This window comes from Bactrocera neohumeralis, chromosome 4, assembly GCF_024586455.1.
Source record: "Bactrocera neohumeralis isolate Rockhampton chromosome 4, APGP_CSIRO_Bneo_wtdbg2-racon-allhic-juicebox.fasta_v2, whole genome shotgun sequence".
NCBI classification, from domain to species: domain Eukaryota; kingdom Metazoa; phylum Arthropoda; class Insecta; order Diptera; family Tephritidae; genus Bactrocera; species Bactrocera neohumeralis.
The window spans coordinates 34192056-34205927 of record NC_065921.1 but is presented as its reverse complement, the minus strand read 5'-3'; the positions used below and the strand labels follow the sequence as shown (position 1 = coordinate 34205927).

The 13872-nt window shown below is 35.5% G+C and overlaps 1 protein-coding gene across 1 annotated transcript in view; it reads left to right on the top strand.

The window, feature by feature from the left end:
• LOC126755237 (uncharacterized) overlaps positions 1-11505 on the top strand; it is a 43988-nt gene extending 32483 nt beyond the window's left edge. Inside the window, exons 2-6 of the mRNA XM_050467658.1 lie at positions 7135-7357; positions 7784-7941; positions 8015-8252; positions 8312-8731; positions 10213-11505. Coding sequence (XP_050323615.1) covers positions 7250-7357; positions 7784-7941; positions 8015-8252; positions 8312-8731; positions 10213-10584 — 1296 coding nt within the window. The 5' untranslated portion in view covers positions 7135-7249 and the 3' untranslated portion in view covers positions 10585-11505. The remainder of the gene's footprint in view (positions 1-7134; positions 7358-7783; positions 7942-8014; positions 8253-8311; positions 8732-10212) is intronic.
• The last annotated feature ends 2367 nt before the right edge of the window (positions 11506-13872 follow it).

Here is a 13872-nt window from a genome sequence, read left to right as displayed (position 1 = left end):
AATTAAAAGTCCATTTTAAACACTAAAAGTAAAAAATAAGTAATCTCACTTGCGCCACATAATCTCCTCTTACTGCAGTGCATACAAATCGTTCACACAAATTTTGATGCATCTTCACATAATTGTCTTCCAACGTAGAAAGTAATAGCTAAAGTGCCAGCTCCAAAAGACTGTTACTTGTAAGATGTTACTAATTCCAGCAATGCATTTGGACCGATGTGCATGTGTGGTTAGTAGCGCTGCTTAATATACATAAATATGTGTAGGATTTCTTTCTTATTACTGAGTTTATAGAATTCGTGATGTGTGTGTGAAAATTTACACCACATAAGTATTAGTAGCAAAATATGTCGGAAGGAATCCAAAGGCTTTGGGGGAAGAAATGAAAACTAAGATTTGGCACGTTTCGCTTCACATAGCTTTATTAGTTTTAATTCTGATTTATAAGCTGATGGCTTAACCGCTAGTGCTACATATATAAATTGTAATTGTAATTAAATTACCTTTTCAATTAAAAAAAAAAAACAATTCTCATTTATATGAGTTCATTATCGAAACTACTTTTCAGTGGTCGCCTATCACAAAACAAGTTATAGTCATACGATTTTAGACATTAAGAATCACCAGTGAATAATTTACTAAGTTGCGCTATTGATTACGATTATAAGACCTACATATGTATGCACTTCCTCTCATGCAATTTTGATATACATACATACATGAATATTTAGATAAAAATACCATTGTTTCACTAGCTCAATTTAATACGAATGTGTTGGTATTGCTGACTTGCTCTGAGTGGAAACTTGTTTTCGTAAGTCAATTTGTGCTGTAATTGATAGCTTACAGAAGTGGTTTGGTTTGATCCCAATGTCACTAAGAAGATATTGAGAATTATTTTTTTTTTAGGTTGGTAGTACTGTCAGTCACATTTATGTCAAATTTCATGTCAAAATATTCATTAGTGTTTGAGATACGTGTCGTTTTGTGAGCTGCTTAAAGTGAGTTTTTCGTTTTTGGCGATGTCGAAATTTGTTGAGCAAAGAATTTGCATTAAATTTTGTTTACGGAATCAATTTTCTGCTGCGAATACGTTGAGGATGGTGCAGAAAGCCTTTGGTGATGAGGCTATGTCTAAAAAAAATGTTTACAAGTGGTATAGTGAGTTCCAAGCCGGCCGTGAACATGTCGAAGACGAAGAGCATCCAGGGCGACCATCAACCTCAACCGACGAAGCTCACGTTCAACAAATCAAAGATTTGGTGTTGAAAAACCGTCGATCAACAATTAGAGACCTTGCTGATGAAGTTGGCATATCGAAAGGCTCAGCCAATACCATTTTTAAGGATGTTTTGGGCCTCAAGCACGTCAAATCTCGACTGGTACCGAAAACATTGAATTTTTTGGAAAAAAGGCGTCGCGTTGAAGTGTGTGAAACGATGCTTTCCGACTATCAGGGTGTCATGAAACGCATTATAACTGGCGATGAGACTTGGATCTATGCTTACGACCCCGAAATAACCGATCAATCGAGCGAATATCGTGCCAAAAGAGAGCCGAGACCAAAAAAATCGCGCCAAAGTCGCTCAAAAATCAAGATCATGTTCACCGTTTTCTTCGATTATCGTGGTGTTGTGCATTATGAATTCCTTCCAACCGGTCAAACAGTCAACAAGGAATATTATTTGAACGTTATGCGTCGTTTGCGTAACGCTATCCGCCTAAAAAGGCCGGAATTGTGGAAAGATAATTCTTGGTTTTTACACCACGATAATGCACCATCCCATACTGCCCTCGTAATTCGTGATCATTTCGCCAAAAACTCAACCCATATCGTTCCGCAGCCACCGTATTCACCTGATCTGGCGCCGTGCGACTTCTGGCTGTTCACCAAGCTCAAAAGACCGCTCCGGGTACACCGTTTTTATACGATAGAGGAGACTCAAGCCGCAGCGAAGACGGAACTGAAGGCCATCCCGGAAAGTGACTACAACCAGTGTTTCGAAGATTGGAAAATCCGTTGGCATAAGTGCATTGCATCGGGAGGGGATTGCTTTGAAGGGGATGAAATTGATTTGGAAAAATAAATAAAGAATTTTCAAAATAAATACAATGTCACCATAATTTTTGGGCACATTACATGTTTCACATGTTAATTTTTGTACAAGAAAGAAACTGCAAACTGTTGTAAAACAAACATAAAATATTCTGTTTCATTTAGAAATACGCTTCGGCATTTCAATGTCATTTCGTTGGTATATAACTACCTGCTTAGCGTTGTTTTCAAAGAGCCAATTTAATTTTCATTTGACGTTTTCCAGCGACTGGCAAATGGCTTTGTCATAAATGGTTCGATTTGAAAGCTGACTGCCTTAGCTATTGGCCAGTTTATTTCCAGGGCTTAGCAGCGCTCTCGGCAATCGCCAGCGTCACAAACGGAGTATACCACGCACTTTTGCTCTGATTACGTGCACCGCAAGCGAATTTTATGCACAAAACCATTCAAACCGTATTTCGTGTACTTGGATAAATTGTTGTTGTTGCTTATAAGCGTTGCTATGGCTTTGTGTTGAAAATTGCCATTCCATTGAAAGTACCTTTACAAAGGCAACAAATTGACACAATTAACAAAAAGCGACAAAATCATTAAAACAACAACAAAGTAACCACGCAAACAGTTGCAGTTAGTAACGCGTAACGAACTTCGCGTTCGTTGACAAATATACGCACATAAAAGTATACATTAAGTTGCAATGTGAGACAGCGCATGCTTTTCTTCAAATTAATATTCTGCATGATTTTCGGTTGTTAGAAATTCAACTTGTCTCATGTAGGCAAACGACTTGTGACACAAAAGACACAAATTTGAGCAAATTAGTTTACTATTTAAAGAAGTTGTCGTGAGTTGAATGGAATTTCAAGTATGCTTCAAGTTTTACAAAAAAATCTGCTTCTTTTTCCTCAAATGAAAGACGCACCATTTGAAAAGCGCCTTACGATAGGTTCTGCTCACTTGCCATCCTTTTTATCGAGTTAGACCCTTAATTAGCACCTAGGCTCTATAGCTTAGTTTTTCGAAGTTTAAAATAATTTAAAAACATCGTCTTTTAATCCACACCTGGTTTCAGTACTCCCTTGAGGAACCAAAAAAAAATAAATTTAGGTTAATTAATTCAATTCACGTAAGTTAACTCTACTCGTTTTAAATTGTTTTTCAAATTTTTAAATCAAACGTTTTTTCTCGCAACAAAGTTGCTAAGGAAGTGTTATAGTTGTGTTCATTTGTTTGTAGAGTCCTAAAACTGAAAGAGTCAGATATAGGGTTATATATACCAAAGTGATCAAGGTGACGAGTAGAGTTGAAATCCGGATGTCTGTCTGTCTGTTCGTCCGTCCGTCCGTCCGTCCGTCCGTACAAGCTGTAACTTGAGTAAAAATTGAGATATCATGATGAAACTTGGTACACGTATTTCTTGGCTCCATAAGAAGGTTAAGTTCGAAGATGGGCGAAATCGGCCAACTGCCACGCCACAAAAGGCGAAAACCGAAAACCTATAAAGTGTCATAACTAAGCCATAATAAAGATATTAAAGTGAAATTTGGCACAAAGGATCGCATTAGGGAGGGTCATATTTGGACGTAATTTTTTTGGAAAAGTGGGCGTGGCCCCGCCCCTACTAAGTTTTTTGTACATATATCGGAAACTACTATAGCTATGTCAACCAAACTCTATAGAGTCGTTTCCTTCAGGCATTTCCATATACAGTTCAAAAATGGAAGAATCGGATAATAACCACGCCCACCTCCCATACAAAGGTTATGTTGAAAATCACTAAAAGTGCGTTAACCGACTAACAAAAAACGTCAAAAACACTAAAATTTTACGGAAGAAATGGCAGAAGGAAGCTGCACCCAAGCTTTTTTTAAAAATTGAAAATGGGCATGGCGTCGCCCACTTATGGACTAAAAACCATATCTCAGGAACTACTTCCGATTTCATTTTATATATATTTTCTTAACACCCTGATGACATGTACAAAATATGGGTGAAATCGGTTCACAACCACGCCTTCTTCCAATATAACGCTATTTTGAATTCAATCTGATGCCTTCTCGGTATAATATACATATATACATTAGGAACCAATGATGATAGCAGAATAAAACTTTACACAAATACGGTATTTGAAAAATATGTAAATGACGGATAATGAAATCTCGATTATCAATCATGCGAAATTAAATGTCGGTGACACCCGAACTATTCCTTACTTGTTTTTTTAATATTTCATCTATTCATTTATTCTTCGAGATTAAAAACGAAAAGATATGTGAGATAACTTTTGAGAGCTCATTTTCTAGTCTTGAGAAAGCAAGCAAATCGCCGCAAGTCGATTGCTTACGAGTAGATTAAAACACATATGTAAGTACATATGTGTGCGTAAAATGTGATTTCGTCAAACAGCTTGATATTGGAGTCTATCTTCGCCGTAGAATTTATATTTAATTTCAACTTATTTGCATAGCGATTATAATGTTTAAAATTTATTCTGTTATTTTATAAAACGATTTGGAACGATTATGTCAACAAGAAAATATAACTGAACTAGTCATACTTGATATTCATAAATTAAATAGATATTTTATAAAAAATTATTAAGAAGTATACTTATACTTAGCATTTGCACAACGAACTTGTTTTGAATTTTCGAAGACATGGCGCAACCAGTTCTACCACAAGATGCCAAGTAAGGCCACTGCAATTTGTATCGAACGATAATTTATGATTTGTGACGTTTGAATATAAATAACTAAGAAATAAGGAAGACAATTGTCAGAATGGAGCCAAAAATTAGATATTACTTCGAACTCTCCACTTTGGTTTTTAATAAAGTAATATTTTAGGAAGATTTTTTATCATTCGAATAAGTATCTAGTTTATTATGAGAACTATCTATTGCATTGAGTCGATCACTAAGTAATTTCATTTTTTTGATGCAATTTAAATACAATTTTTTTATTGTGTAAAACGTTATAGTATATTCTCCATTTTGATTCAATATCTTTTACCATCTCTCGGACAAGAGTTTGATTCCACGCTCATAAATTTTTTCCTTGCAGGAAAAAAACTGCTTCAAGTGGTTTTTGACGGCCTGATTTGAGGTGAAGGTCCTCCCGTCCAAAAAATTTTGCAGAGACCGCAACAAGTAATAGTCAGAGGGTGCCTTGTAAACAACCCACTTTACAATGCGCTTCAAAAATGCATCGACGAAGCAAGTTTCATTCTGTAAAAACATGTGGGACCCATATGTCAAGCTTAGAAATTCATCGTAGACGGTTCACGTGTCTGTGTTAAAAAAAATTAAATTTTTAGGCAATCTCTTGAGTTATTATTCGACGATTTGCATTGACCAACGAGTTTTTCATCCACATCGGCTTCAAGACATGGTGCATCCTCAAGATCGAAATTCTCGGAACAGAGTTTTGCAAAATTTTCATTGATGATCGGTCAACACATCTTCTCCATACACATCACATAACTTTCGCCTTGCCTGCACTGCTTTTGTACCCTTTGATAGTATAACAATAAAATATGCCGAAAATGTTGTTTTCGGTTTTCCATCTTCGATAGAGCACCAAACAAGCCTTACTACGTCATCTGTTCAACCGATAAAGCGGTTAAGTGTGAAGTTGGCTGCGAAAAAATTCAATAAGATCAGCTGCTCTAATAAAACGAAATTATTTAGTGAACCACCCAAAAAGTTGTACTGATTATCTTTTGAGGATCATGGCTCTAAGGCTATCAGCTTGATGTAAATTCTATCAGATAGTAATCCAATTATTTTTTCCATTTAGTCCTCAACAATTTTTGGAAATTTGTTTTTTAAATATCTAACGTGTATAAAAAAATAAGAAACCATTACACACAATTTTTCTATTAAAATAACCAAAAATTATAAAAACTGTATATGTAGAAATAAGCAAAGCCAATAATTTATATAAGAATTTTAACTTTAAATGTTTACAATCGTGCGCAAATTAGGTGATGCACTGTCTGCCACTCTCATTAACATACACGCCCATAAGCCAGAAAATGATTGAATTCCACAGCTGCCTTTCATTCGAAAGCATAAAGCGTTAACTGAAAACAAAACGCTTTTATGACCAACTTTGCATTGCATTCATTCCCTTTCTCTTTGCCTTCCAGCATGACTGCATTAACGAGTGCTTTCTGTTGATGGTGAGAAGTAGCTTTTATAAACACCTTCTTCGCCAGCTCGCATTGTTTAAAGAACCACTCGCCGTTTGATCAATATTCCGCAGCGCATCTGCTCGACAGGACTGTTGCAATTCTCATGCCACAGTGTCGCTCAATGCGCGCCCGCAATCAAAAGACTCAAGCGCCAAACTAGTATGGTTTTCACACAATTCTACACGTAATTTGTTATTTTTAGCTTTTGTGGTACTGGCCATTTTTGTCACTTATATAATATGAAAAAATGAAAAAAATATCGAGTTCATTAACCCAAAATCGACGCTTGATTATGTGGTAGTCATAATTTCTGTAATTAAGTGCGTTTATGCCTGGGCAGCTGGCAAGTTAGCACTAACGGACATTGGTTGCTGCTGCCTACTTTACGGCGTCTTTTACATGTTGTTGATTTCTGTACATAATGGCTTTTAGATTTGTCATTTCTGTTTACTTTGCTTTTAATTGTTAAGGTTACTTCTTTTCTTTTCTCTTTGCATACTTCGTTTATTTGTGTGTGGGTGTTTTGCATGTAGAACGGCTAATGATTCTTGCTTTCGTACACATTTTGGGCCAAGACTGCCAATTTGTGTAAGTAAATATTTGTGTTTCGCAAATGAGCTCAACCGAGATGAAATATGACCCCAATACATATTTACATTCCTCTTTTGGTTATAGAACTGTCATTTGTGATTAAAAAGTGGATTTGAAGTTTGAGTTTTATATTTGTAGGTACCTTAAATGCAAATATGTATGTTAATTTAATCCTCAAAATTAATTACAAATTTATGGCAATTCATCGAAAATTTAAAGCGCTTCGCAAAGTTTATATATGTATACATATTATTCGTTCTAGTAACACAGTTACTTCTTCTTCTTTTCAGATATTTTGTGATTTAATTTAATCTCTCGAAAGACTGAAAAGCTACGGCTTTCACAAACGGCCACAAAATACTGCCACCACGCAAACGTAGTTCACAACAACAAAGTGTTAACAAAATGATTTCGCGTCGAAAAATTATATCGCGTTCCCTCGACAATCTAGACATGATACCAAATATCGAAGAGGAAGAGGATATATGGTATAACAAGGAGAAACTCTTTAGGGTAAGGATACAGTTTTTAAAATATCAAAATTTGTGTATTTAGGCATATTTTATCTCTTAAAACATCAAATTTCAATTGTTAATTTTTGCTAAATTTTCTGGTATTTTCAACTGATCAAATCTTCAAGTATTAATTATTTGTATTATTCAGACCACCAAATACATACAATTCCACATCCAGATTAATCATTATTCTCATATAACAGTTTTCTTCAAACTGCAAAAAATGTTGGTGCTTATCTTTAATAACTTTTACGGAAATAGATTATGATCATTTTGCAAAAAAAATAAAATTAATGAATTTTAAATATCCAGGAGTGGCGTCGACTTGATTTTTTTTTTCACAAACCACCTTCGAAAAAATAATTATATATTGGCAATTTTTCAAATATTTTGAAACAGTTTCTTTTTAAATCCATCCATTTAGGACCACATCAACGAAGTGCTCAGCAAATGGGAACAAATCGATGATGAGATTTGGGCGAAGGTAATAGTATTCGAAAAGAATCGACGAGTGGCCAAAGCTTATGCCAGATCTTCGGTTATCACCATAAACGGAGGGAAAAACGGCTTTGACGGTGTGAGGTTAGTATATTTTCTATTAATAGCAATCAATAAACTTAAAATAATAGTTTTTAATGAAATGTCTTATCAACAGAATTGGATTGAGTGGTTTTGAAAACCCTATGCGTGATGCGGATACGAAACTTGTCAAAAAGTCTGTTGGTGAAGGTTTCAAAATTAAAATGGATGATATTGGAAACATACTAATCAAACGTTATGGCAAGAGTAATGTCTTTGTACACAATACCTCAATGGTCAATGAGGAGACAGTCATTGGTGGCGATATACTTCAAATGCCTAACATGGGCCTGACGCCAGGCACATCTGCGAAGGTAAGTAAACGGCGCAAAATCGAAAAATGTATTACTAATTACTATAATTTTTGTTACAGCTGTTTGACATGCGTAAATATACGACTAACATAAATCGAGAGTTCTCACGTTCATATCCAGAGAGCAGACGTCTGGAACGTCAATGCTTGTCGGCCATATCGTTAGTCAAATCGAATAATAATCTAATCAATAATCCGCTTTGGATTCTGGTCATAAATATAGTCGCAATTGATATGCTAAAGAATCGCCTACAAGCACTCCCTAAATCGGTGGATGCGGTGGGTTCGCGTGTGCCAATAGCGGGAAGTGAAGATCCGTATTCGACCATTGAGAGTCAGGTCGGCCTTATTTATCCCACGCCTGCTGCCTCCGATGACTCAAATAATTCAAATAATTCGAATAACTCAAGCCAATCGAGCAAAGGACGCCGCAGTGTTTACAATACAGGATTCCTTGATGACAGTCCATATGTGCCAAAGGTAATTTCAAAAAATATTTCCACATACCAATTAATAGAGTTAAATGTTGTGCGTTATGAGATTGCCAGCATTTATTACACTAATATTAGGTGACCAGATATCGACTAAAGTGCCCTGAACTTTGTCCTCAAACTCCTCGAGCGTTGCTGGTTAATTGGCGGAAACCCATGTTTTATCATACCCCCATAGAAAATAATCTATGGGCGTTAAATCGCATGATCTTGATTGTCAATTGACTGGGACATTTCTCCAAACTTTACATGTAATATGTCTATGTTTAGGCGTGAAACATTAGGCAGCGCACCGTCTTCTTGGAAATAGAGATCGTCCGGGTCGATTTCATTCAATTCTGGGGAAAAAAATCGGTCAACATCGTGTTATAATGCTCGCTATTGATAATAACGGCATTTTCTACCCCATTTCGAAAGAAATAAGGCCTGGTGATGGCGAAAATTCGCATCAACCGGTCAATTTTAGAGGATGCAATTCCGTTAAATAAACTTAACAATTTGACTCACCCCAATAGCGTCTTTTTTTCTTCCATTTACGTATTTTAAGAATAAATTATCCATTTTCACTGTTTGTGTTCCAAATTAATTATCTTCTCCTAAGCTGCTTTGGCTTTGCATCCGATTTATTCTACGAGTTAGCACGAAGGCATCGAACATGTATGTAAAACTCAGCTCTAAACAAATATTTCGCTAATTGTCGTGTTTTTAAAAAATGTTATATTTTTGACCGAAAATACGGCAGTAAATTGTTTCCAACAAAATTGCAGAAATAACTAAAAATCTTAGACAGTTTACTATCTCATGTTACGGTGAGGCCAAATGATGCTAAAAATGCTAATTTGGTTAGGAAGTTTTATCTTTCAATAATGAATTTATTACCCAAAAGTACACTTTAACAAAAATCGATTTTTGAAAACGACTACTTTAAATTTGAAAACCTTAGGAATAGGCCGAAAGTCACTTTTAGAAGACAAGCAAATTTGGAAAATTGAACACTTTAACTGCAATTGATCAGTTAAGATAACTCCCATTTTAAATTTTATTTGGATAAATGTCCCTAACTTTTACCATTAACTAAATAAAAATTTGCTAAAATTATTTTCGGACGTACTTGGGTTGCACTTAGTTGGCTTTGAATGTGAGGTACAAGGCAATGAATACAAATTTTTTTTAACCAATTATTTTATGTATTGTATTTTCGGCATACTCCAACTACACTCTCGACCCGCCCGCGCGCACACACATACACATACATATATAACTTTACTGCACACGCACACATACATACACAGTATAAAGTTGCATATTGGGAAATCAAAAATGTACTCTCCGGTTAAGGTGAAGATTTGATTACCACAACTAACGCTAACAACAACTCCGCCTAGAAAAAAGGTGAAAGCTCACTCCTCTTCCTTATTCTTCACACGTTTGGGTGTGTTTTATTAAATTTGTTCTCGACTTTCGTTGCAGCCCGATTATGAAGTCTACAACCAATCAGTGCCAATGCTCTCGTCGAAGCAGAAGAGCAAATGTGAATTACGTAAAAAACAAGATGATCCTTACTACTGCGGCTTACTTGCCCGCATACCGAATTTCATTAAATCTTCAAAAAAGACGCCCAATAAGAAGGAGGCGAAAATATCGCGGAAAATTTCAGCTTCGCAACAACAAATTGTCGAACCACAGCCAGCACAGCCGCTGCCCATTGCCACATTCCACCAGTATCCGGCTCACCAGCCACCATATTACCCATACAAACTACTGCATGCGCGACATCATAGACTCTCCCAATCGCAGCTGTCATTGTGGGATGCGCGCAGCCTGATTAGCGCACATGAATAGTAGTGGTGAGGTGGCTCGACACGGACGCATGGGATTATGGCAAATAAAACTAAGCAGTGTGCGTCGTTACAGCGTTAATCAAAGGCATTTCTTGTAAAGATGCATGTGATTTCTTCCTTTATCAATAAACTTAAGTGAATATGTAGTTGTAGTAATAAAAAATCACTTTCTGCGCCAGAACGTTGATGTAAGCCGAGAATTAAAAACGGTGATTACGAAGTGATTACTTATTTGCAGTCCATTATTTTGCTTGTATGAATGTGCATGTCTGCATACACGCAATATTAGTAAATATTACAATTTTATTTATTTATAAGAAACATTTTAGTGAACTTGCTTCGTGTAAGTGTAGCACTATTGCGATATTGCCATAATTGTTTGATTTTTTGTAGCCGCTGACATATCAAACCTACTTAGATGCATACAAATAGCATATGTATGGTATGTGCACATAAATAGTTTTTTCTAAAATGAAGACTGAAATATGTCCTAGAAATATTCACACTATAAATATTACGCAAAAATCACATTTTTACGTATGAAACAAATTAATAATTACATAATGAAATTTAAAATCTTCGTAATCAGAAATTATTTAAGATAAGTGTGTGAAAATCTATCAAAGTAATGAATATTTATGTTTAAGTTAAGTTTACGCTCGTAGTATAACATTTAAGTATAGCACATACTAGATGGCATACTTATGAATAAGTACTTAAATGCCTAAAAAATGTCATTTTAAGTGTACGTGGTAATTTGATTTTAATTGGATTGTATATATGGATTATTCCAATGATTTTAAATTTATATTTCAAACAATTTGATAAGCCCAATTGTAATAAATATTTAACATAATACTCCGTACGAATTTCACAAATATTAAATTTTTATTTGATTTACAAAAAACGCATATGAACTTTAAATAAAAAATATCCTGGAAAAAACGTCCGAAAATGGATTATTCATTTAATACGTAACATCCGAATTGAACGCGTTTCTTCGGCTATGACAATGAAAACAAGCAATGAAGTGTTACGATTATGGGCAGCCGAGTATTATGCTTTATTCCTCCGCTATATTCGTTATTCTAGGTACACATTTTCCTTGGCAAAAAAGTAAGAACATTTCATAGATGGGCATAATCGGATAACTGTCACGCCCACAAACCACCATTAAATGAAAACTTATAAAGTGCCATAACTAAGTACTAAATTAAGATATATAACTGTAATTTGACACAGGGGATCGCAGTGGGCATCTGTGGTCAAAACATTTCAAAAGTGCGCGTGGGCCCGCTCTCTAATAAGCTTAATGTACATGTCTCCTAAACTACCAAAGCTACAAATTTGCTGAGCGTAAATATTATAAAAACTCCTACCGATAGTGTGAAAATGGATGAAATCGGAAGTTAACCGCGCTCACTCCCCATATAACGGTACTGCTCAAAACTACTAAAAGCGAAATAAATCAATAACTAATTACGCCAGAGACATTAAATATCACTTCCGAGAGGGTATGGGTAGGCTGTATGAGAGCCAAGTTCACATACCTCGGGACCCGAACAACCGATTTTAACTAAAAATCAGTACGAGACATTCTTCTCATATTCCTATGTGTGAAAAAAGGCGTGATCACATAACCAGCAACACAGCACAGTTTGCCAGCATTCATCACATCGGTGGGCCGTTTAATATCATCAATTAGCGACTCGCGACAACCATACAGATTATAGAATTTACTCTTGGTCACCAAGCCGTTGACGTTGATGGCTGGCACACCGAGACGTCTCTCCTTCACCATTTCATATAAATTGTGTACACCGGTTGTAGTTTCTTCGCTCAAACCTTTGATGCCCTTCGGATACTGTGGGAACTTTTCATGCACTGAGTTAGTCAATTCACCACCATTATCGAGAATCAAGTTCAAGAGCTGGCCATCTGAGAACAGTAAGGTTTGTTCAATACACCATAAGCAGTCTTCATTCATCAGGTCAAACAAGGAGTAGTATAATGATCCTTTGAAGGGTAACACTCACCTAGTTTTCCTTTTCATCCTCCTCCCCGTGAACGCGAGGATGTCGTGAAGCTATTCAATAAGTATTGGTTGTGCAGCTGCTGAATCATTGAGTTCACTTGTTGAGTATTTTAAATATTTCAGTAAATTTGAAATTTGCTGCCTTTCAACCGAATATTGAACTAGATCGATGTGGACAATTCTATCCCACGCTGTCCAAGTCAACCCAATAAGCACTCTTTTTTCAAAAAATACTCCTGAAATATTTTTAAAGTAATTTATATTTAAACATTTTATGCATGGTAAAACCATAAGTAAGCTTAACGAAGTAAATATAAGGTTTTTATTTTTCTTGTGTTTTAGTTCGAGTCGAACGCATCTCTCTTTACTTTTTTTACTAACGATATCTATAAATTTAAATATGTTGATTTGTACCTTTTGTAGGAATTCAAAACCAATTTTATGGTTTATATTCATTAGAATTGTCAATGTTTCGGTTAAAATCACAACAATGTTGGATTTCTTTATTACCGGAACAATTAAATTATCATTTTTTACCTTTTGTTGGATTTTATAATTATTTATATAAATAATTTCCGGTCCTCTAAACCATAATTTGTTGGTGATAAGTTCGCTTGGTGACACTCCTCTAGAAATAATATCAGTCGGATTGTCCTTTGAGCAGATATGCCTGCAATTATTTATGTTGTGTTGGATTGTATGAAATTTACTCTATTCGACACAAATATCTGTAAACGTCCAGGATATAGCTGTAACCAATTCAATACTATTGTGGAATCTGTATGAAAGTAAATAGAACATTTAAATTTAAAACTTTCTAAAATTGTTTGTGTTAATTCTACTAATAGGAAAGCCGCATACAGTTCCAACCGCGGTAATGTTATTATCTTTATTAGCGCGACTCGTGATTCAGCTACAACTACATATATAAATATAAGTTTCGCCTGTTTGGTTGTCAGATTTTTCATAAAATACGACCCCATACGATTTCATCGAAGCATCACCAAATCCATGTAAATCAGTGTTTAGCGGTTCATTGCACAAAATATGTCTACGTCTAGATATTCGTATTTGATTTAACAATGGAAGTTCGCCTTTGATTTTTAACCAAGTGTCCACTGTTTTCTGTGACGGCTTGTCGTTGCACTTCCACTTGCAAGCTATACGAAAGTGGTCGTCGAATGGAGTCCAAGTGACACCTAATGCTTTAACTTTGTTGTTAGTTTCCTTGCTTAAGTCAAGTTGATTTTCTCT